General features: G+C 46.5%; 1 protein-coding gene across 1 annotated transcript in view; it reads right to left on the reverse strand.

The window, feature by feature from the left end:
- TMEM41B (transmembrane protein 41B) overlaps nt 1-24,103 on the reverse strand; it is a 170,541-nt gene that overhangs the window by 89,609 nt on the left and 56,829 nt on the right. Inside the window, exon 2 of the mRNA XM_085648157.1 lies at nt 11,860-11,977. Coding sequence (XP_085504283.1) covers nt 11,860-11,977 — 118 coding nt within the window. The remainder of the gene's footprint in view (nt 1-11,859; nt 11,978-24,103) is intronic.

Consider the following 24,103-nt stretch of genomic DNA (forward strand, 5'->3'; position numbering starts at 1 on the left):
TCCCTAGCACAACGTGCGGTAGAAAATCTGAGGGACTGAGGCTCCTGCCAGGAAGGTTCTAGAGGGAGGTGATAGCTGATTGGCTGACTCTAAGAGTTTGGCCCTTTTTACAGAAGGACTAGGATAGGCTGCTAAGGGGAGGCCCTTAGGCCTATTTTTCTCTATGTATGTCTATAGGACATTACTTTTTTATGTACCGGAGGCTCCCGTCTCGACGACGGGGAATGATTCAGGCATGTGAATCTATGAAAGACACCCCTAATACTGGATAACAGATGTCACGTTTGTCCATGTTGCCAATTTCTTTGTGGCAGAGTTTTTAAAAGTTAAATATACAAGTTCACTCTCAGGCTCCGCTTTTCATGACTTTGCCCCTCGTGACCCCACCTTATACCTTCATTCCCAGTGCATGGATTCTCGTTCCCGAAGTAAAGCATTTTAAATTCCAGTACCGATTAAAGCTTCAGCAGTCAACGCCTGCAAACAGTTTACACCAACAGAAAGTCCTTGCATCGGCGATAACTGCCTATGTATTCCATTGTACATATTATACACTCACACGTGCGCTTTTTGAACCTTTCACAAATCTGTGGCTTGTGGAGACTATTTGGTCTTCACGCACTTCTTGTACTTTAGTCACACTCTCACAAAGTGTTACATCCATGCTAAGGCCAGTCTTTCATTTGATCATGCCGATATTTTGTTTCTGAATGCTAGTAGCGCGTGTGGTGATTGCTTACACATAGAATAGCCATCTAAGTGTTCCATTCATTCATTGTCAACAGGGCTGCCTTTCTTGTTTCCAACCCTGTGGTTTGCTCTGGGTGGAACCGTCACGCCTTGCTCTGCTCCCTGTCTTGGGGCTCTAGCTAGGTAGGAAGGACCTGGTGAGCAGAGGTTCTGACGGCCAGTGTTTGAAGAGATGTTACCATAAATGTACCCATTTCTTACCAATACCAGATAACGGACCGTCGCTTTTCAGTCAGGAGGTGCAGTGAGGTGAGCCCTGGGGTCACTGAGCTGCTCCATACGCGGAGGGAACGAGTTACGTTTGTAGATTTATATAGCGAAGCTTATCAAATCACCTCTGGGGTATCCAGGAGCTGTCCATGTTCACGGGGAGATTAAGTGATTTGCCCAGAATCACGGGATGCTGTGCGAACGCCAAGACTCAAACCAGATCGCCAGCTGCTCTGGCGCTGCGCCACATCCACAGCCTATATTACAGGCATTATTCCTTCGTAATGGAGGATTCGTTTAGAACCTACACATTAAACATACAGCACTCAACAGGACACAGGAGTGGTTGGAAGTTTCACACAGGATGACTGTGTTCCGACAGGAGGCACTTTTAGGGTGCATTTAATGAGCACCTCTATGTAGGAGTAGGCGCTGAGCATGAAATTAGCTGTGAAACACCAGAGCACTGTTCAAAAAAGGCAAGTGGAGAACAGTAACCGGTACAAGTAATCATAACAATTTCCAAGCGCTATAAATACCCGGTAGAACAACTACCTCCTTTATTGCACTGAATGTACCGACTTGGAAGGACTGAACGCGGAGTTGATCTTGTGAGAGCTCAAACTGGTGACCTACACATCAATGCCTGTCACACGTGTTCAACTCATGCAGCCATCCTGCTTGCCTGCTTCGTGAATAAGCGCGGCGCGGTACCGAAAGTGAAAGAGGATCTCTTGTCTTTACGGGGCCATGTGTTTAAACACATGGCCCCATAAAGATAAGAAACCTTTTACGCCAGAAGGAAAGCAGGAGAACCCGTACAGGTGGGCCGTCCAAAAAAGTCAAAGGGAGGCAACCTAAAACTCTCCTTTTCAATGGGAAGCCAGCGTTTAACAAACACTGACACTACCCAATGAAAATGAGGGGCGCGCCTCGAGTCCCCTTCTCCCAAACTAAGCGGATTGCTATAAGTCTCGAGGCGAGGAGCGCATGCGTGCTCCAACGCCAGCCGAGACCTAAAAACAGAGGGTTTTAAATTACTAAAAGTTTAGAGATCATTGTGAGCTAATAATGTTCTGCTAAAAGGCCACAGTTTGGTTTTCTGATGTTATAGTCTGTAATTTGATTATTGAGCCTTTTAACTCAGCTGCCATGCTAAAATGAGGAGGGTTTGGTTGCGGTTGTGGCTTCCAGTAGTTTTGAAGCTTTATGGACAAGTTTTGCGAGCCCGATGTTCACCTTAGTATTGTTAGGATTTAGAGCTGCCATTATTGCTTGGTGGCAAGATCGAATTCCCAACCTGATCCATTGATCCCGCAATAATGACCGTCTGGTCATGAGCAGTGCAGGCCATACGCAAACGATATGTTCCATTGCTTCAGAGTGATAACCGCACAACCTGCATTTGATACTGCTACCTAGATGGCGCCATTCGGGAAGATTCTCCAGAAAAGGCCTGCCACCCATCCTCAGAGCTAAAAACTTTTGTTTCCTATAAAATACATATGTGCTTGATAGGTAGGGCAGCTGAGCACCTAGTTTAAAATTGGCGATTTCAGCCCAGGCGTGTTTCCTTTTAGACAGTCTTTCCCTGTCCGAGTGAAAGTACCACAGTCTAACAGTCTTTTAAATGGCGATCTTTAACACCGGGTGGGAGGGATTTGTTTCCCACAGGTCTTTTACTCCCAATAGCTGTAAATTGCGATCCAGGAGTTGGCGATGCATTTGGCTGGTCTGGTTTTTCTGTATTTCATGCCATAGTCGCGCCTACAGGGAGCCCTCCCAAGCATGGCGCAGTCTACGACACAGTTTTATAAACGCGCTGGGCTCTACTCCATGGTGATTTTGTAGTCCCAGTCTAACTTGGGCAGGCGAGGCAGATCTTGACAACCGGAAAGCTTGTTTAAAGATTTTAGTTGTTGGTTTGTTTATTAGTGTACCAGTTGAGCCCTTAGTAATCTCGTGCCTGTACGTCAAGGAATTGATTACCTTAGCCCTAATCACTTTCAACATGGGAGTTAGGCTTGGGCCAAGTATCTGTTTTGACAGTTTTGCAGCAGCAGCTTCCAACGCCAGGGCTTTGGTTTTTAACGCTTCTTTATGAATAATGACTGTGCATCTGGTGTCAGAAAAGATGCTCAACTATTTATAACTGGAAGTTGGTTCTAGCTTAGTGTCATTAAAATACCACCTTTCAGTTGACCTCTTTTACTTCCCAAAAGTTATTGTTTTGGTTTTTGACAGGTTAAGCTCTAAGCAATTTCTTGTCGTATAGGAAAGCAGTTGATCCAATAACCTCTGGAGAACCACTTTTGTGAGGCTTAACAACAACAAGTCATCGGTGTACAACAAATTGCTGATGTGGGTGCCATCTAATTGTGGAAGATGACAATTTACACTGTCAAGTACTGGAGATAAGTCTGATATAAACAAATTAAAAAGAAGTGAGGCCAACACACAACCTTATTTGACACCAGTTTCAGTTTGTATTTTCCCAGAGACATGAGAGCCTTCACCCAGCTTAATCCTAATCCATGTTTCCGTATGGAGTTGTACTATTGCATGTAGAAGAGGCAGGAGTATACCCCACAATTTTAATTTCTGCCATAACAGACCCCTGGGCACACGGTCAAAGCCATCAGGACTGTTCGCGTTAACAGGTTGGTTGTAGTACCGGAGTTAGCCACGAAGCCTGTCTGCTTAAAAGGAAGACGCGCGGTCTTTTCGTCCCAGGCCTGTAGCTCTTCCAGTAAAATGCTTGCATTAGACTCCACGTCGAGAAGTGCAATCATTTGATAACTTTTAGGCTCTTCTCTTCCCACTTTTATAGATTGGGTGGATGATTGCACCTCGCCGGGAATCTGTGAACGGTGTTGTTTAGTCTACAGTAGAGAAACAGGGGGGTCAGGTGTTCGGACCATAGATTGACATCAGATTTGAACAAGGCCTGGGGGAGCCCATTTGGGCCTGGGGCTCGGTCAACTCTAGCTTTCGTTATAATGCGTGAGATCTTGTTTTTTAAGTCGTCTGGTGTCACCGTGGTCGTTAATATTATATCGTTCTTTTTCGCTGATTCCTTATATGTCGGGTCTTCTAAGAACTTACTCCATACGGCTCCACTGATATTTGCACTACCGTAACCACTTGTGCTTTGTGTACTCCTGTTTACGAGGGACCAAAATTGCTTCGAGTTAGGATTTGTACTTTCATAGATGAGCTTCAACCAGAATTGATCCGAGGCCGCTTGTTTTTCCCTTCGCGTCGAGTTCCTAAAAGATACTTGAGCTTTCTTATAGTTGTTAAAGGTGATTTTATGACTGGGGTTCTTCCTTAACAATTGGAGCACTCTGTTTCTCATAGTTCTTAATTTCCTTGTGACTTTTGAGAGATGCGGAATTGAGGAGTTTGTTTTCTCGGACCCCTCCTCAGTGGCACTTTTGAGTAGTTGGTTTGTAAAGGAAGTCCAGCCGCTGACAACGTGGGTATATGACTCTAGGGATTGGTGTAATGAGGCTTTACTTTTTTCAATCAAAAAATGAGCTGAGGTGTCCGACCACTTTATCCGCTTTAGGTCCTCTGTATAGCTGCCCGAGTGGGTATAGGCAAGTTCTTGATAGCCCAGGGTGAAGGTGGATAATGTTATTATTTGCACCCGGTGGTCACTCACCTTGTGGTGCAATTTGGTATCTCTCAATCAGAGGCAGTGTTTCTCTACTCCCTAGAGTAAAGTCCAAAAACAAGTGGGTTCGTCCGTCTGAATGGGTCCATGCAGGTGGGATGTCAGTAGGGAGGCGCCCGTTCAGTACGGTAAATCCTAAGCTGCTTAACTGTATTACCACATATTCGCTCAATGTCGAAAGTTTATTTCCAGCAGGAGTCGACTGTGGTGTGAAGGAATTCTTGGGAGATCCAACCCTGTGTCTTCAACCAGATAACAGTGGAGGTTGGTGTTAAAATCTCCTGAAATGATGCTGGGTGTGCTGCCGTACTTGCCAAGTAAGTTACAGATGGTATTAATCAAGCGGTCTATTTTGGATTTTTTCTTGGTGGTGCAGGGAGAAATATAGACGTGGAGGATGAGCAACTGGCTGTCCATAAGTGAACTTCCCAGCATAATTCCAGACAGCCAATCCTCCTCAAATTTAATCTTTTTAATGCATTGGGATAATTTTGTTGATACATATAAATCGAGAGGCCGCCGCTCGGTCTGCCAAACTTGGACTGCCTTGTGGTGGGTGTCATAAACTCCAGGTAACTTACTATTGGGATGCATTCTACTGCCCATGTTTCCTTTAAAAGGAGGATGTTCTATTCTTTTAAAAAGCCCAAAGTGGCAGCCGATTGTTTTTCCTGCCCAAATCTGTTAATATTCCAGGAGCATATTGTTAGACCATGATTAACGGTGATTCAATTGGTCCGGTTTCTGGATAAGGCCCCCGGCAACCATACCCAATCTACACCTTCAAGGTTTTGCTGATCAGTTGTAGACTCTGGGTTTACTGTTGGAGAGCTGCTTCTCGCGGACCTCAGGACAGAAAAGGGGGCCGAGGAGGAGCTGGAGATACAGGCCTGGTTATTTTCCAGTATTGAGGGGTAGCGAGGAGCGCTTGGTCTTGTGGTTATTATACCCCAGGATTTAAATTGATCTATGTGTGTCAAAACCAGGTCCCGGGTTGCCGGGGATGCCAGTGTTACTTGCGTTGCTTCTCCTGTTTTGGATACGGTAGTTGGAATAAATTCAATAGCTATTATGTCTCAATTGTAGGTGGCTTAGGTCTTGAAGGGAGTTAAAGAGTCTTAGTATGTTCCCTCGATTGAGGATGTCAGGAGGGCCTCTAGAGATGTATTCTGGAATGAGCAGCAGTTTGGCACTTTGGCTATTGCTTAGGTGCTCACGCACCTCATTAGTCGTGACCGGCTTTGTTTGCTTTAGTTTTTTTCACTAGGCGGTTTCGATGTAGATAGGACGAGCAGTGGAAGGGACGCTTCACTATGATAATTGATTTGGGATGGGGCAAAATGACTTGTGGTCGCCAGCCGATTACTACTTGATAAATTCATGAGGTTCTTACGACCAGATTCTGTGGCTGTACTCTGCATGCGCACTTTGTTGTCCTCAGCAATGGGGAGACGAAAGGAACTAGCTTCTGTAGCTGGCATCTGGAAAGTTACGGGTCCCTGTTGTCCTGCTTCGAGTGCTGGTTGCGTTGTTGGTGATTGGTTAAGGGCGGGTTGGCTGCAGGGGGTGCCCCAGGACTTGTGGTGGTCCTGGCGGTTGCCTGGTCTGATGTGGAGGTTCTGTCAGTGAGACCAGCTGATTCGATGTTAATTGCAGGCTCGACTGGTCTCGTTTCGACGGTAATGTTGAGGGTACTTTTCCTAGAGGCTCTGAATTATGTGACGGGGAATTACTCACAAATGTGGTTATAATTTCTTTTGTTGGTTTGTTCCGGCTTTTTCGCTGTCTTTTCTTTTCCCGTTTTGACAGCCGATGCATATTAGGATTGTTCAATGGTTCAGTGGGGATTGATTGGCCTTCCGCTGGCTCTGTGGGGTGAGGAGAAAGATCAGGTTTGGACTTCCGTGTAAGCTGGATCATGTACCAGGCTCGGAGCCTGAGGTGAGGGGTCTGGTGACTGTCACTGGGGGCTTCTTTATTTCCGTTAGAACTGCTGAGAGAAATTGAGGCAGAGATGATAAGGAGTCCATTATGGGAGAGCAGCAGCATATTGATTGGACCAGTTGGGTTTGGGATTGGGCTTTTGTGATAAGAACATTAAGCACCTCCAGTTTTTGATCGATCCCAGCAGTGTACACCGCAAGTGTGTTTAATAGGTGTACCTGCAGATCCATCTTGTCTGAGTGGTATGTTAGTGCTGCTGCTGTTTGGAAAGTTTGCAATAATTGGGACCAAAGGTTGTTAAGGTTGGTCGGTGGAGATCTGTCCTGCACTGCAGAATTATGGGGTTCAGTGGTGAAGAACGATAAATCTAAGGAGTTGTTGATTATGTTGCTATTTGACCCTTCTAAGTTAGCCATTGGATCAACTTGGTCCCCTTGATCCACCTTCGCTAAAAAACGTTCCGACTGACTGGTCGGAATTACTGAAGAGAGCTTGTGGGTAGGTCATAACTTGTGGTAATAAGACTGTAGGGCTCTTTTTTCGATAGTCCAGTTTGAATAAGATTGAAGAATTAAATGCAGATGGGGAAAACAGACTTGGGTTTGAAACTGGTTGGATAGTTGACGGGCGAACGTCTTTGAGGGTGATTACATGGGGAGGGGCTTGTTCTGTTTGACCTTTATGCAGGACTAGCGACCGAAAAAAAAACCTGTTGTGATTGGCTGTCGTCTAGGGCTTCAGGGGGTTCTTTCAGAGAGATTCTGTTATTAGTGGGGAGCTTGTTTGTGTCGAGTTGTCAGGTCCTCCAGCAGCCCCATGGATTAGAGGCAGAAGCATAATTTGATGTGGTAACAACTCAGTGACTGCAGGAGGGAGTACCAGCGGCTTATCCATGGGGCTGATTACTTTCTTCCATGCTGACGCCGGTACTGAGGTCCTGAAGTAGTCCCTTAACCCCTTCAGCGCGGCGCGGATTTCCGCGCCACGCTGAAGGTTCTGAGCGCGGGCGGGGCCATGATGGAACGGTTCCGTCATAAGCACAGCCCAACCGACGTGCATGACGGAACCGTTCCGTCATCGGCGTCGAAGGGGTTAATGACGCCTTGGTTTTTGTAGGTTCTGATGGTTCTGCAGAGCCGGGTTTCAGCTCTTCAGCAGTCGGTTGGGCGTAAACAGGCCCAGAGTCAGAAACTGTTCATGGATTTACATGCATTTGAAGCGGCGTCGACGCTGTGGTGGACTTTGCCAGGTGTTCGCAGCGATCCATCTTTTTTGCACCTTTTTTGATGGACCTTGATGGAGCTTTCCTTACACGCCCTGATCTCATCCTGGGGATTTTTTGGATTTGTTTTGTTGAAAAGGGGGCTGCGCGTCTTACTGGTGGTTCCTAGGGATTTGCTAAACAATTGGCTAGGTTAGTTGATTAATGAATTGATTGATAAGGTTGATTAGTTGGTTGAATTGATATGAGCCCTTAGTCTTTTTAGCTTTTGCTGTAGTTGTTGTAGTTATTGATTTGATTATTTGCTTATTTTTGCATTTATTTATTTATCACAGTTTTTTCTTTTTTCGCCGGTTAGTTGTTGATTAATTTTTTGTTGTTGTTGAGAATAAGCCTGCCAATGCATGGTGACACTTGTATGGTCGCCTGAACAATCAGGGTAATGGTAAGCTCCTTAAAAGACGGCCTGGCGTGGGTGTGGATGACTCCTGCTGCGCCTACTGCGCCTTGACTGGTTTTTCCTTTGTATGTTTGTCGCAGTACTAGTATTGATGACCGTTGTTTATTGCAGGAGGATTTGCAAATGGTTAGTGGAGATTAGTAGAGGTTCTCTGACCAACGGGGAGGGGCAAGCGGGGCACTCTGGGCTGAGTTGCGGGCTGCACCTGTGCTAGACAAACCACCACCGCAAGGCGCCCGGGGCACACACTCGCTGCGGTCGCCCGCTAAGGGGCAGCTGCGCTGGCCACGGACCGTCAGCAACAAGCTCGGCCCCGTGGTCCCCTCTGTCTCCCTGCTTCCCTGTGGACGATCGTATTTTGTCTGACGACGATTTATTCCGGCAATGGGATAACAGGGGTGGGTAAGTGAGTAGATGGGAAGATGGGTAGATGAGTAGTGAAGGGAGGGAGCAGCGGCAGTTCTAGGCAGGTTGAGGTTTGTTTGAGAGTTGGGAGTTGAAAAGTTTATACAGCTTTGGGCACGGGAAAAGTAGATGGGGGACTACAGTTCAGCTCGACTCACCCTCCTCCGAGCTAGCTGGCTCCCACTTACTGCTTCACAGTTTCCCCCCTGGATGTCTCGGATCCGTCGCTTCTCTGCGTGTCCACGTGTCCTCAATCTCTTGCCTCCGATTCTCAAGCCGGGTCTCGACTAGACTCTCAGCCTGAGCAGCTTGTCCGCAGCTCCCCACGCCTCCACCTCCACCCTGCTCACAGCTCCACCTGCAGCTGCAACTGGGGTCAAAGGGCAAGGGAGAAGAGAAGGGGTGGTCTGACTGCCACCGCGTCCCCCAGGCTACAGGAGAAACACGGGAGTCACCGTGGGAGTCACCACGGCCACGACCACTGCGCACTGCTGCCACCGTAGTTCACCACAGCCAACCCCCGCCGACCGCTAATGAAAGCAACAGCCTTTTTAGTTTTTCAACCAGGTCACACCATATTCATCCACCTTCAGTACACTTGCTGAACAAAACACATTAACATATGTAAGAGGTTAAGGAAAGAATGGAGTTCAAATAGTTAATTACAAACATTTTAAAACTAGATGAACAAATCTGTTCAACAGATAGCACTCCCCTTAAAGTTTTTTTCATCTTCTGAGCTAGATCCACTTACATGGATGCCAGTAACATCCAAACTTTAAAGCAGAGTTACAGATTCCTTCAGAACCAAATAGAGATTCTGCGCTCACTTCACACTCACCTGTACAGAATAACATCTGAAGGAAAGTAGCAATGAGTTTAGTAAAAGTGCAAATATGCTTTTAAAACATGCGGTTTGTATTTTATAAACTTAATCAATTCTCTACAAAAAAAGAAAACAATGTCCCCCTAAAATTGCCCCAATACAAGTCAAAGCTGCAAACTTCCATTTTCAATAAAAGCGAAACTTCAAATGACGATTCGTGTTTCAACTGACTACAAAATCTTTCACAGCAGAGTGCATTATCAGAGCTAAATTTGGTTACTATTCTTGACCACCACAAAAGGCACATTGGCTCTTAATTTCCTGCATATCCTGCAGAAAAAAAACTCCGTTGTTGGTGGTCCAGGTTTCCTGTGGACAGATCACCCATTATCTTCTAATGAAGTATATCCAATTCTCACCCTTGATTTTAGCTGCAAGCCCGCGATATTCCAGCTTATAAAATAAAGCACCTTGGATTTAAATTCAAATGATATTTGGGTAACATGACTTGGTAGATCATAGACTTCAAGTCAATCACAAAAATCAAGAGAACTCAAAGGGGCATATCCAACTGAAAAGGGATAAAAAGTTATATCATTTGTCCTTTGCCAGAGTGCGGCTGCCCAAGGCCTATAGAAAAAATCCCAAGGGGAAGGCTAATATGGAGGTGGAAGTGCTGAAGTGCTGTTATTGGACCATTTTATAGATGCAAGAACTCTGCCTGCAACTGTGGGTCTGTTAAAAGTTTTTATCACGCAATCCCCCGCAAATAATCCAATCCAATTCACCCCTCATACTAGATTGATCAATGCTCCAACGTGTGCCCCCAAGGAAGAATGTAGCCCCAACCAATGCGTGAATTTATTCTTTAATTGGATGTAACTTTGTGAAGTGGATGGCTTGAGCGAAGGCACATTACCCAACATATGGCGTAGCCTCAGGAAGTAAGTTAATGATGTCATTATGTAAAGTTGGTGATGGTCACAATTTGAGCTAGCCAAGTCCCTTGCTAGCATGCCCTGTGGCATGCGTTACAAGGAATTTTTGCTAGACTCAAACTCACATGGCCCGTGGGTGACAGACAACTTTTCTGCCCTCATTATGTCGAACAATGGTTCAATCCTGCTGAACAGGGCTGGTTCTAACAGGGGTCGCTGCATGATATCCATATCAGTAGTACATACTCTCGTAAATTTGAAAGCCCCATAATTAGCAGTAGGGGGTGCAGGGGAGGTTGTTACTGCTGGACAGGGCGCAAGTGCAATAACAGATGGCATGGACAGTTTTAGGTTAATTAATTCAGATTTAACAGAGGTAAACATGCATATCAACTGCAATTTTACAGCCCAGGCACCAATAAGTCCTGCGTAAATGCTATCCACTAAGCTCTCCGTTTTTCCCTAGTCACTGGTTTCAGAATCCCTCACCATCTTTTTTGGGGGTTACACATGGGAGCTTCGATTAGCTACACACTTTTATGTTCTTCCCTTTCCCTGTTGTGCATTACCCACTAAGGATACAACCTGTATTTCAGGTTCCAGGAGAACAGAGGCAACTCAAGACCTAGATGTGGAGGAGCCAAGAGAAGGGTTGGGTGAGCCCAGGTCCATCGAGGTCACAGGCCCAGAGCCTGTGCCAGGTGGCACTGGTGATTGTTCATCGAGTGTCACAGGGGGAAGAGAGGAAAGAGAAAGGCGGCACTCTGTCAGCTCAACCTCTTTACTGAGCACTCCCACTGCTCGCTGCAGGTATCCATCCAGGGAAGAATTAGAATGGGGTTTGGAAGTACTGGCAAGCGGCTTGCATTTTCCCATTGCCTACTAAAGTAGATCATACAGGTCTTGGGGGAGGATGGGAGAAGGATATACAAGTACTACCAATATCTGCTGGAGCAGAAGACAGAAGGATGGTCCAGCCCAACCTCCTCCAGGTGATGATGGGCCCACTCTTGGCCCGGTCTCGCCGGGGCACGTGCGTGTCCAGTGTAGTGGAAACGAGAAATCATTAAATAGTGCAGTGTGCCTCTCCTCCTCCTTCCTCCAAGTTCTGGCTGCTGGGGGAAGTCCCAGCAGCGGTGAACACACAAAGTCTGTCACAATCTCCACCGTGGGAATGAGGAAGCGCTAAATAGCCCAATGTGCCCTTCCACCTCCATCCTGCAACTGCTGGTTCCCGTGAGATGTAGTCCCACCCCAGCAGCGGTGAACAAACAGATTCTGATGAAACAAACCCAAATCATGGAATCATACAAGAACAAAGTAGATCTCTGTACGAGCAAAATACTATTTTGTAGTGCTTAGCACACAACAATGTCATAGATGAGAATGTGGCAATCACACAGGAGTGATTAACAGTATACTTACACTTCAAGCTGAGGAAAGTGTTTGTACACCAGGAACATAACAAAAGCAGCAGCAACGAAAATAGATGTTAATATAAGCAGGGAGGTCCTCGCTGAGCCGCCTTCGGAGTGTGCCTTCCCTGAAATAGAACATTAATCCATAAATAAATACAATGCAGGATGCATTTCAGCCATATTTTGAAACATTGCCATATAACACACCAAGACATTGCTTTTAAGTACAGCATTCACACGTTACACAACACACCAGCAGGAAATGGTGTGCTTGCCTAAGAGTTACACACGCAGGTTACTACACCTTCTGCAGGGCGAGGCCCGAATTAGAAACAGCAAAAACAAATAATTACCACGATGCATATTTCCACTCTGTTTATTATAGGATTCACCCTCTTCATGATCACAGATTTCAGTATGGAGCCCTTAAAATGCAGAAAACTTAGACAAGCATCATTCCATAAAGTTTCGTGATTTGAGGATCACTGCTTAATTGGGAAGCACATTTATCTCCAATTTCACCGTTAGACAGCTGTCAGACCACTCTAACCTAAGTCATAACAAGCATTTGCAATGCAATCAGTCTCGCAGTTACGAAAGTTTCAGCTATTGGCATTGTAAATAACAATGCCTTTTATTTAGGTTTTTAAAATAAAAACAAAAATAAAAGGCATTATTATTTGCAATGTCAATAGCTCAAACTCACGTAAATGCGAGACCTATTGCATTGCAAATGCTGGTTTCTCTTCTCTCAGCTCCAGTTAAAGCGATTTCTCAGCGAAGCTCACTACCAAAGCCTGTATTAATTCGAGGGTATGTGTGAAGCTCGGCCTTCCTCTCGGCAGTAGCAAACACGCACTGGTACCAGCAAGCAAGCACTGGCAAGTTTGTTGTTCCATCCAACAGAATTGTTTTTGGCAGCTGAAAGCCTTGAACAAGTTACCTTTAATACTATTTCCAGGTAAGTAACTTGGAGCTCAAGCTATGTGGATGGCAGAGTGATGCAAAACGTATGAATCTAGAACAGATTCACACCACAAAACCTTGGGAATAGACATAGCTTTTAAAAGCCCAGGAAAGCAGATTGCCAGACGCCAGTCTCCTGGCAGCAATCACCCGCCGCTTGCAGATGCAATGACAAGCTGTGAACAAAGTGTCAAACACACAAATACCCTGATCACACTAGTCATCCAAGCTTGCAATTAAGCCTGAAGATTTGGGTGGCAGTCATTTCCGGATAATGAATCTCCTAGTGGAAGTGCTTATCCCACCACATGAATTGCATTGACCTTGGCGTCACATCACCATTATACACTATTAACAAAAACATGCAAGTACTTTATAAATGTGTTTTAAATGGTTCAAGCTCAGTGACCTGCAAAAGCAGGCTTTCTTGGTGCCTCAATGACCATGGCATTCTTGACTTGAGGCCATTCAGCCTCTGAGAGTCACTTCAGCGCCAATCTGAGGCTTTCCTGGTCTAATAACATGATACTGGAGAAAAATTCAGAGGTTACTACACTACATCAAAAGACCAAGGTGTCTACCTGTGTGATCGTCGGCAGTCCCCTATATCCTTCCTTCAATTACCTTTCTCACAACACCAAAACTGAGGGGCTGTCACTGAAATAAATACTTCTAAGTAGCCCATCACGTTAAAAAACCTTTCTGTGTTCTTTTCTTGTGAATGCTCTAGCTGACTAACTGAAAGAGAGATTCAACGCTCTTATACCACGGACACATGGACAATCTCGTTTTTTTTATTTTATAATTTTAGCTCTATGAATGCCACTTGAAGTATTCCTACTTCAAGGTGTGCTATGTGGAATTTCTGGTGTCATAATTAATTAAGCAAGAGAGTGGGCAAGAGGATGTTTCAGGAACGGACTTTAGCTCCCTTGTCAAGCTAAAACGGTACCTGATGTTTTCAATTAAGCACTGTTAGAATGATGTCTAATCTTCACCACAGGAGGCTCCAACAAAAGGAGGCTTGATGACCCCCGAGACTCGGCCTTTGTTATGGCCGAGTATCCCAGCAGGAGTTAGAAATAAGAGAGCCCCGTACCCGCCTGCACGTTGTTGAGATCGAAAGCAGACAACAACGTGTAGGCACTGCTAAAGGTGTCCCGGTGTTTGGAAATTGCACCGGGACGAATTCAGCATCTTTTTTAATGGGGCCCAACTTCTTGGCAGGGTGGACGGCATCCACCCTGTGAAAGAAGTGGGGGGGACGACGTCCACCCGCGTGGACCCCCGACTCGTGCCCTGTGTACAGCACACAAAGCATCCATGTCTCCTCTGATGGGTGCCACTCCTCGCTCTCTGAAGGCTCTCACCCTGCGAATCTCTCATTCATTTGTGTTTATACTGTGTCCCCTTGTGTGTACCAGCCAAACAAAAGTCATACCTATTGGCTTTGTCAATGGGTGATTTTTAAATGATGCGCCACGCAGTACTATTGCAACAAAAACAATAATAAAAAGAAATACCACCAGCTTTCTCTCCTTACCCAAGTCTGAGACTCGTCGTCTATAAGAAACTGCCCCAGCATACTGATCTTACAGACAAGTCAGTAACTTCCTTTCTTATTTCCGTAATTTTAATTTTCACATGCTATCTGGATGGTATCTTTGATTACTTGATTAAATCACTCCACTGCTCCATTTCCTGCTGGGTGATATACAGAGGTATTTACATGCTTCACTCCATTCCTTTTTTAAAACTGCTCAACCTTAGAAGGTGTAACATGTGCTGCATTATAACTTGGAAGCCTTCCCAGAAGCTCTTCTCTTATGAATTCTGTTTCCAAAAACTCCACCAACGTATCTGCATCTGCTTTATGTGCAATGTCTAACTCCACCTATTTGCTAAAATCGTCAACCAACACAATGATGTACCTATTATCATCCACCAAAGTCTTACAGGGCCCACAAAATCCACCACCAATGCTTCCCACACCTGCTGCATATGATGTCTGATAGTCTTGAAGGCAATGAAGGTATATGATACTTAAGCACTTGTGTATATCCTTATGTTTTAAGTGTGAATTTATTCTCCTTAGGGGTAACATTAAATCATTAATTCCTTACACACAAATAGAGAACATACCGTTCAACGATCCTTCCAACAATCTATTCACCTGAGAGCATTTTTACAAGATGACTCCTAAGAAGAAAGCTGTCCAAGCAAATGAACAGCTGTGGACGGTCATTGAGAAACTACCCTTTCTGCGCTGGTGTTTTTGGCTCAGATGGTTACATAAGAATCATCATGTGGATATCATCATCAGCGTGACAGCGGTCGATGGACCGAAGGGGTAAGCTCAACCTGTTTGCTTTTTAAGCCAGGCCCTATCCGCCAGTGCCTATTCTAACTAATGGTAAAAAGTTCCTGGTTGTGACGTCACACAGCACAGGCTGCGCAGTGCAGCGATTGCGTTTTAGGCGTGGAAAGTGGGCGGGCTGTCACCGTAGGCATCAGCAGTTTTTGCAGAAGTGTATGATGATGGCGATGGAGTTAGGCAGACAGCAGCAGGAGCGTGCAGTTGGCTCGTTACCGGTCGACCCCCTTTACCGGTTCACGTGCCCAGTCTGCCTGGAGGTCTTCAAAAACCCTGTGAGAGTCAAGTGCGGACATGTGTGAGTGTGGCACCCGTGGACCGAAGCTCAAAAAGGATATAATGTGTCAAGGAAGCAAAGTGGAAAGCTGGCCGGGCCAGTGAGTGGGTCAGCGAGCCACTACTAGGAAAATTATAGGCCGCTGGAGGGGGAGGGTGGTGGGAGATGGGCGGCCCCTCATTGAAAATATGTGCGAGCTGCGGTGGTTCAGTGAAAAGTAAAGCAGAGCCCGGTTTAGGTGGGGAGGGTGGGAGAAGGCCCAGTGAAAGCACTCGTGCATGTACGGCATCTACCTTGCAGCGCCATTTGTTTGCAACTCACAGGCGCGATAATTGGAAACAGATGGCAAAGCTGCTCGTTCCCGCAAGGTGGATGCCGGACATGCACGAGCGCTCATTGGAAACAGTGTAGTACATGCACGAGTTTTCCAAAAAGTGCAGACCGATTCTAAAAGGTCGCTCCCAAGCAGCGCTTGCGCACTGATTAGGCGAGACCTAAAAAAGGGTTATAGAACCAAGAAACATCTTGAAGGCGCAGGGTGACACCTCAAAAAGCTGTCACCTTTCCGGGAAAAAGTTTTGAGCCTTCTCATATTCAATGTGTGCCACATCTATCACCTATAGATGAAACTAGCCTCAAAAGAAAAACGCAACATGACAGAAAGATGTGACGTGGAGAGAAGATGAAAACGGTCAGTCTCCTCCTTTATACATGGTGCATGTATCCTCCTAGAAGGTAGCAACTTGCGGCTCTGAAAGTATGGCCTGGCTTTAACAGGAATATCTATTCATATGGCATAGGAGAAGGAAAACTGTGTCTAGGCCTCACCCTCTTGTGCGTTTATGCCTCACGATACACTACAAAGAGACAGCGTTTTGAAAAGAGCTGCATTTAGGCATGTTCAAGAAGCATAAACGAACAAGGAAACAGTTCCAGGTCCATTCTTTTTACATATAATTCTGACTACCACAGTGTAATCCACTCGCCTGATCTGGAGCTTAAAATCGTGTAGATTTCCGGAATGACTAATGTCATGCTTAGTAGCAATTTAATCCCTAGGAGACGTGTTCAGTAGGAAAGCTATTCAAACGTGCTAACTGAACTTTAGACTACTTCAAGCGGTCGCCCTCATTCACAATTGTTTTTTCCCTGATTTATATAGCACGAACTCGCCGTGAAGGTATAGGAGCGCTTTAAAGGGAACACCAGTTACACACATGAACACACTTTTTTGGGGAAGGGAGAGATTAAACGTGTTTGCCCACAATCACAGGATGTTAAGCAGACGCTTACACTCGAACCTGACGGATAAAATGCCTGCCAAATGAAGTTTGAATAAATACATTCATAACTGAATTAATCAAACATTAGCTCAAAGTATCAGACTTATGTACACTTTTAGGTCTGAAGCATTAAGGCGCAAAGCAAATAGCAGTCAGTTCAGTTTTATTTATTTAAGGTTTGCGAAGAGTGCTCAAGCTAAACGAGATGGTCTCTTGGCAGTTTACTCAATAATGCATTGGTCCTTGGTGAGTGGTAGAAGCGTGAAAACAAGAGTTTTAGTACATTTCTGATTCGGAAAAGTTGTGGCAGGATTTGTGCAATGGTGGCAAATGTTCCAGATGAAAATGTGAAATTTTAAAGTAACTTTCAGAACATGCACATTAAAGACAGCCCTCTGTAAGAGTGGAGGGAACACAGTAAATAGTAGGTTCTAGTTTCCTCCTCGAACCTCCCTCACCCCCTCGTTAAACTGGTGCTTACCATAAAGTTTTATATAAGAGATGGACACCCTTGCACTTGAGTCTGGCATCGACTTGTCCTCACGCAGAGTGGTTTGGAGAAGCCACTCAGTGAAGACAATCGGTTGACAGGAGTTCTTTTCTTCAAACAAAAGTAACTATGTTCTGCGTCATGTTGTAAGTGGAGTTATAGTTACAGTAGTTTACTAAACAGATTAATGTTCCTACTAAAGCTTTTGTCTAGAATACAGGGTGTGAAGGATATTTAATGGCAGGACCGCAGACTCAAATTCTGCTACTCATTTCCATACTGCAAAGCAACAGCAGCCAACAGAGGAACAGTTAGACAAAAAACTGCATTCCCCATAAACATGAGATTTAGTCATCATGAGGCAATACTCCTTTCAAATAAGGCGAACACCATCTTCCAGCCTCTTTCTTTGCTGCTGTCACAGTCAGTGATTTACTGCTTTATAGTTCTTGTCTGGTTATGATTGGTCGATTTATTGTGTCGTTACAGTGCTCTTTTCTTAGCTGCTTGGGCAGTTTTATCGTAAGCGCCGCTGTTCATACATACAGGCTATTTGAGCCTAAGTAAGATATTCACATTTGGAGAGCGCTTGAGCCCAGTAACGCCCTACATGTGCAGAAGTGGTAGAGCTGTAATAATTTTTGATAAGGAGGCTTCCTCCCCAGGGGCAGGGCTTCTCCCTCCGCCTCAAAACTGACAAAAACATTTCTTTTTAGCCCTACTTGCCACCTCCCCCACCTCATTAGGTGTCTCTAAGGATCTGACATTATGGGAAATTCCAAACCTTTTGACTGGTGAGCGTCATCATTATTAGGATGGGGATGCTGCCAATGATGATTTGGAAGATGATATTGTGGAAGCACTGGACAATTCGATCCAACAGTCAGTTAATAGAGCACTGGCAGTGGCCTTAAAGCACATTATACAACTGACGGAATATAAAAAGCAAAAATCAGCCAGTGACAGTCTGTGATGCCATCTGGCACTTTTGTCTTTTGACCCTGATGATAGAATACATCCTTGCTCATTAGAGTGGGTGTCAATGCCAGAAGTGGCAGACTATGTTCATGCGAGGATTCATAAACACTTTGACAAGGTGGTCACAAACTGCCTCAGCGTGGAGTGCCCTTGTTATGCCTTCGCAGGGAAGGTGTGACAGCAAAATTACTAAAAAATTATATATTTTGATTGATATATAACTATCTAAATTACAGAGATTACACAACAAGGTGCTCCATAGGTGATACGTAAAGTAAATTACTCATGCAGTGCATCAAGAAAAGATAGGGCTCAAACATATTTACAAAAATAGTTAATAACCCTCAATGATCCTGTCTAAGGGGTCCATACCTATCGGCCACATGTATGTACCTTTTTTAAGGTCGTGAACAGCCCGATTAGCAGAATCGGGCCACTTGCAACCAGAAAAAAGGCTTTTCCTATGTACCAAACCCTATTTGCCATTCAGTAACCTATTACCGAATGGCAAATAGGGTGTGCGATTCGGTGTTAGGAAGGGGAATGTTCAGGGCATGCAACAATGCTTTGCGACCGAAATGCAGTTGCAAAACATTCATATTTTATCCACCAACTTCAAATTGGTGGAAACCATTCGCAAATGGGAAGGAGTCCCCAAGTGGCCCCTTCTCCTTTGTGAATGGTAGTACAAACATTTTTTCAGAGCAGGCAGGGACCACTGCCTGCTCTAAAAAAAAGGAAAAGAAAACAAATTATTTTTTATTTAGCTCAATCCGTTTTCCCTTAAGGAAAAGGGGCTGCATTAAAAACAAGCATTGAAAATGCAATCGGTCTCGCCTTTGATTAAGTTAAAGCTATTTGCTTTGCTAATGGTATTGTATAGCAAAGCAAATGGCTTTAACTCAACGAAAGGCAAGACCTATTGCATTTTTAATGCTTGTTCCTCTTCTATCCTTCTGCTATCCTTCCGAATCCAAATAACTAACATATCCACCACTTAAAATTTACTTGCATGTTTCACTATACTAATTCAACACTAATCCTCTATGGGTCCCGGAGTAGCGTGCTACTCGCTGAAAAGCGCTTCGACGCCATGTCAGGGGTAGTAAGCGCTATAAAAATGCAATTACAATACAATAACTTACCTTGATGAATACTGAAAAATAGTAAACTTGCACAAAAGTGGAAGTTTACCTTTGGGAACCGGGCCTGCAGTTTTCACAAGTTTCCTGGACCGTACATAGTTATTATAGTCTTCTCTCATTTTGGGGTTTAGGTTGAGAAGGTGCTCTATACATACTGATGCATATGTAGTCTTCTCATCAAAGACCCTCTCTGCCTGCCACAGGAATATCTTTCCATCTCATGACGTTGTTCTGCTGCAAGGTGAGGGTTGTGATCTGAGAGAACCCTCACCTGGTCACTTCTCACTGAACCCTTATTCTTGCTGCAGAGAAACACCTTCTTACATACAGCCAAGGGTTGCAAACTAAGCGTTTCCAGGTAAAGGTTTGATAGTGACCAGTAGGAATGTTTGACGCTCCTATGAAAAGTCATCGTTTTGTGGACTTTCACAAACCTTCTCAGGGGTGTTCTAAACCAGACTCATTTCGCCCTGGGTGGTCAGGTTTCTAATACACAGAGGTGCTGGAAGTCTTGCCCTGCCGGTTCTATGGTTACTTGTTTAACATGCTTAAATCTTGCGCGCACTGCGAGAAACTTTTGCTGAAACTGTTTCTGCTGGCACAGCTGAATCCCGGCAGGCCGGACATGCCAGCATTTCCCCTGTTTTTAAGCACCCCAAACTGAACCTGGCTTTTGAAAAACACATAATTAATGCCCATGACACCATAGGAGTTTTTGTCCTAGCTTGTAGGGGGCATAGCTTGTCGTGCCCTGTCCAGGAACTCCATGGTGGACATGACGGTCCTCAACAGGAGTAATCAGTGTTGGAAGCTGCATCCTACACTGGGCAGGCCTTCCCAAGCCAAGAAGCCGGTGGTTGTCCTGCTGCAGTGGTGTTTCCAGTGATAGAGGTGGCTGGAGCTGGACTAATGGAAGATCGTCTCTTGTGTCACCTCCAAATGAGGCTAGGGCCTGAGAGGTGGCCAGAAGGGACAGTCACCATCTTAGGCGCATGCCCGATTACATTGTGCATCTAAATGAGGCCCTTATGTGAGAAATTAGGGTGAAAAGTTCCCTGAGCAGCCCCATAGTTTTAAAAGCTATATGGAAAGAAACTATTCCATACACATAATGTGATACGTAGAAAAGGGGATTGTACCAAGGGGCAAATGCATATTTCCCAACCATAAAATATGCAATGTGCCAGGTCTGGTGGTTCAGTGTACTAATGCATTCACTGCAGGGATCTGTGTGACCTTGTGGTCACAGGTTTGAATCCATCTGGGTTCCCTCAGCCTTTCTTTCATCCTTCTGAGATTGATATAATTAGTACCATTGAGTTGGGTGGCTAACATCTGTTATTTCAGCGCAAAGTTACCATTTGGGGTGAACACACACTTTAATACTGCACTTTATGTTACACACAATCTAAGGTATTACGATTAAGAGACACAGAGGTGTGCCTTTAGCGCTATGGTTTTTGTTGATGGAGGCCTTTGTCCCTCTTTTAGGGGTCCCAAAAACATGAGTGTTGGAAAACGAGGCAGCATCTGTGAGGCCTGCACAAACAACAGGACTACATTTGTCCTTCACTGGGAACCAAACACCCAATTGTAGCGCCCGACTTTGAGGGTAGCGTTGCAGAGCAGTCTGAGGCTTACTCAAGGGAGGTGGTGTGGGCTAGTAATCACCATTTGCAGATGTGCAAAAATAACTCAATAATTGATTGTCCAGTCTGTACTTTGCTTTATAAAAGTAAGAGTACATTTATAGAACACACACACTACTCAATACTATGCACCAATTTACAAATATACATAAGCTGTTGGAATTACTTTGTGACATTGCATAACATCTCCACCCTTCCCGCATGGGGGGGGGGCGTCTAGTAGCTCCACTCCCATGTATGCACATCATCTTGCCCCCAATGCAGGTAGTTGAACATAACCTGGAGCGAGGGCCCTGCGCACTGGCACCATCCCAGTGGCGACCCACCCCATTACCTCAACAAGCATTAAAAAGGGGTAAACCTGCCTTGGTGACACATGACCCTGACTGAGCATCTCCTACTAACCATAAAGTATGCACCTCTATATCTTAAGGGCTAGCAGTCTGGGGTCTTCACCTAAGCGCAGCGGCAAGAATCCATGTTTACGCACACTTTGGAATGACAGTACTCATCACCTTGGTTGATCATTTGAATGCATTGCAATTACAGCCCCTAAAGGAATCACAGATGAAATCACAAGATTACGCATATACAGCCAGGCAGGACTGTCTGGCAACATAACCCCACTTGGCTTATGTTATCTCCTTACACCTGTGACTTACAGTCGCTTCGTAAGAAGTACTCCTGGCAACTACACTTCTCCTGCAGTGCGCCTCTTCACCTTAAAAGGAATCACAGGTAAAAGCATGGGATTACGCAAATACAGCCAGACCCCCTAGCAGAAAGGTCCAGCCACATAATTCCATTTAGCTTATCACCACCTTACACAGGTACTTCACTTTACACATGTGACTTTCAGTCCACCTAAATAGAAATAACCAGGTTAAATGCATTTCTGCTGCAATTACACCTCTCCACCTCCAGGGGTCTGCCCTTCTCCAGGCATCCCTAACTTAGCCCTTCACTCCTTGAAGCACTTCCTCATTCACCTTCAGCTGTAGAACAAAAGTTCCAGCCTAGAAGGAGTTAAATGCTTGCTGAGCCCTTGAGGGGTTTTTCTTGCTAGTCCCCAGGACACCTAGGGTGGGACTTTTCTTCTTTGGGCTGGGGGGAGGCTACGTTGCTCCTGCAGCTCCCCCTGCCCCTCCTTCAACAAATGAGGGTGACCACCCCTCCTCTGGGGACCACCAGCACCCAAAACAGCCGATTTCCTAATGCCTTGCAAGGCATTCTGGGGCGCTTCATGCCGATTTCCACGCATATTAGATGAGCGGCTCTCCCGCTGTACCAGGGAGAACCGCGATGCGCCTCCGGCCGCTTCTTGGGCCTCGGTGGGGAGTCCGGACCCCCAGGTAAGTACTACAGCTCGGGGAGCACACCCCCGGCTGCACATGGGCATTTTCGGGGGCCCGGTCCCACCTGGGCCCCTTGCCGCTTCCTCTGCTTTTCTGGGGCCCTGGCCCCACCCGGGACTCCCCCGCATGCCTTTTCAATGGAGGGCAGCCCGGGGAGCCCACCCCCGGCTGCCCCCTCCCGGCTGCCGGCACTCTCGTGTGCTGCCGCGGGAGCCGGCTGGGAACCTCTGGTCTGCTCACTCCAGCGCGAACAGACGCGGCCTCGTCTGCCGGCCCAGCAGGACCGTTGGGGGGGGGGGGGGGGGGGGGGCCTCCTTCGAATTCCTTCTGGGGCCATCTTCATGGGGGCGTGACGGCGCCCCCCCCCTTTGCTTTGGGGCTCGGGGATGGGATCCCGGGCCCCTGGGGGCCTCTTCACAGGGGGGGGGGACGACAGCACTCCCCTCCTCCACCTTCGGCAGGGGCCTGGGTGGGCTCCTGGCCCCCTTCTTCTGGGGGCAGCCCCCGGAGACATAACCCACCCCGGGGGCATCTCTGAGACCGGTGGCGGAGCCCCACCCGCTTCGTCGGTCTTCTCAGGGGTCAAAGGTCGCCTACCTTCCGGGGGCCATATCTCAGCCCCTGGGGGTCCGATCTGCCCCATTCTCGTGTCTTCTTGCTCCTGGCGGCGTCCCTCAGCCACTGGGAGCACGCTCCTTCACCCTCCGGGTCTCCAAGAGGGTGGATTCAGCAGGGAGCCGTCTTCACTGGCACCCTGTGCCAGCCTTTCGCCTGCTCTTCTCCTGGGCCTCTATTCTCCCTGCGCAGAGGCCCCTGCTTCTGCGCACTGGTCCTGGACTCTTCTTCTGGACCCCGGGGGCAGTCAAGGGGTTCTTCCTTCCAACTGCCCATTGCGCCAGGCCCCAGCACCTTCTGCAGACCACACCCCAGAGAGAGCTTCTCTTCCTGTGCAAGCACTTTTTAAACGTTGAGTAGGGGGCTGGCAGGAAGTCTCCGTTGGTCCTATCAAACAGCGACACATCACTTCCCTGTCCCTGCTCCCTCCTTCTTGTCCAGCCTCTGGGCTTGTTCAAAATGGCGTCGTCCAGGGTCTCTGGCCACATGTCTCTGAAGCCCCTTCCCCCACGCTGCCTTCCCCGCTTGGTGCAGCCTGGTGCCTGGCACCCAGTGACAGCTGCTAATGGATGAGCCTGTAGCACCACCCATCTTCTCTTCGTGGAGAGGAGGCCCTAGCTTGCGGAAGAAAGGTTATCAATCCATCCAGCTGAGGTCAGCCCTCAGGCTGGGTCTGGTCATGGCTGGCTCAGAGAAATATGACAGTTCTGGATGACCCAAAAGCAGTACAAATATGACTTTGTACTCTGCAGAATACTTCTTTTCACATCCGCTACAGTGGATTTAAGTGCGTGTCTGGAATCTGTAGGCCTAATAGAAATTAATCTAGCCCATGGGCTCCACATTCCCATACGGGAATAATGAAGTAAAAAAACAGTGAGACACACTGACTTTCCCTGGCATGTCTCATTCCAGTGTATAAAGCCTATTCCACGTCACCACCCAATACTACATAAGTCCTGCCACACCATTCACTTTGTAGCTGCTCCTGGACTGCGCACGCTAGGAATCTCCCCTGCGCAGCCCGTACACGTGTGCACACGCATGTACACGTGTCTGCATGTAACCAGCCCGGTGTCCCTGGTCAAGCCAGGGGGACACCAGTAAAATCCCCATGCA

This window comes from Triturus cristatus, chromosome 3_2 (genome assembly GCF_964204655.1).
Source record: "Triturus cristatus chromosome 3_2, aTriCri1.1, whole genome shotgun sequence".
NCBI classification, from domain to species: Eukaryota; Metazoa; Chordata; class Amphibia; order Caudata; family Salamandridae; genus Triturus; species Triturus cristatus.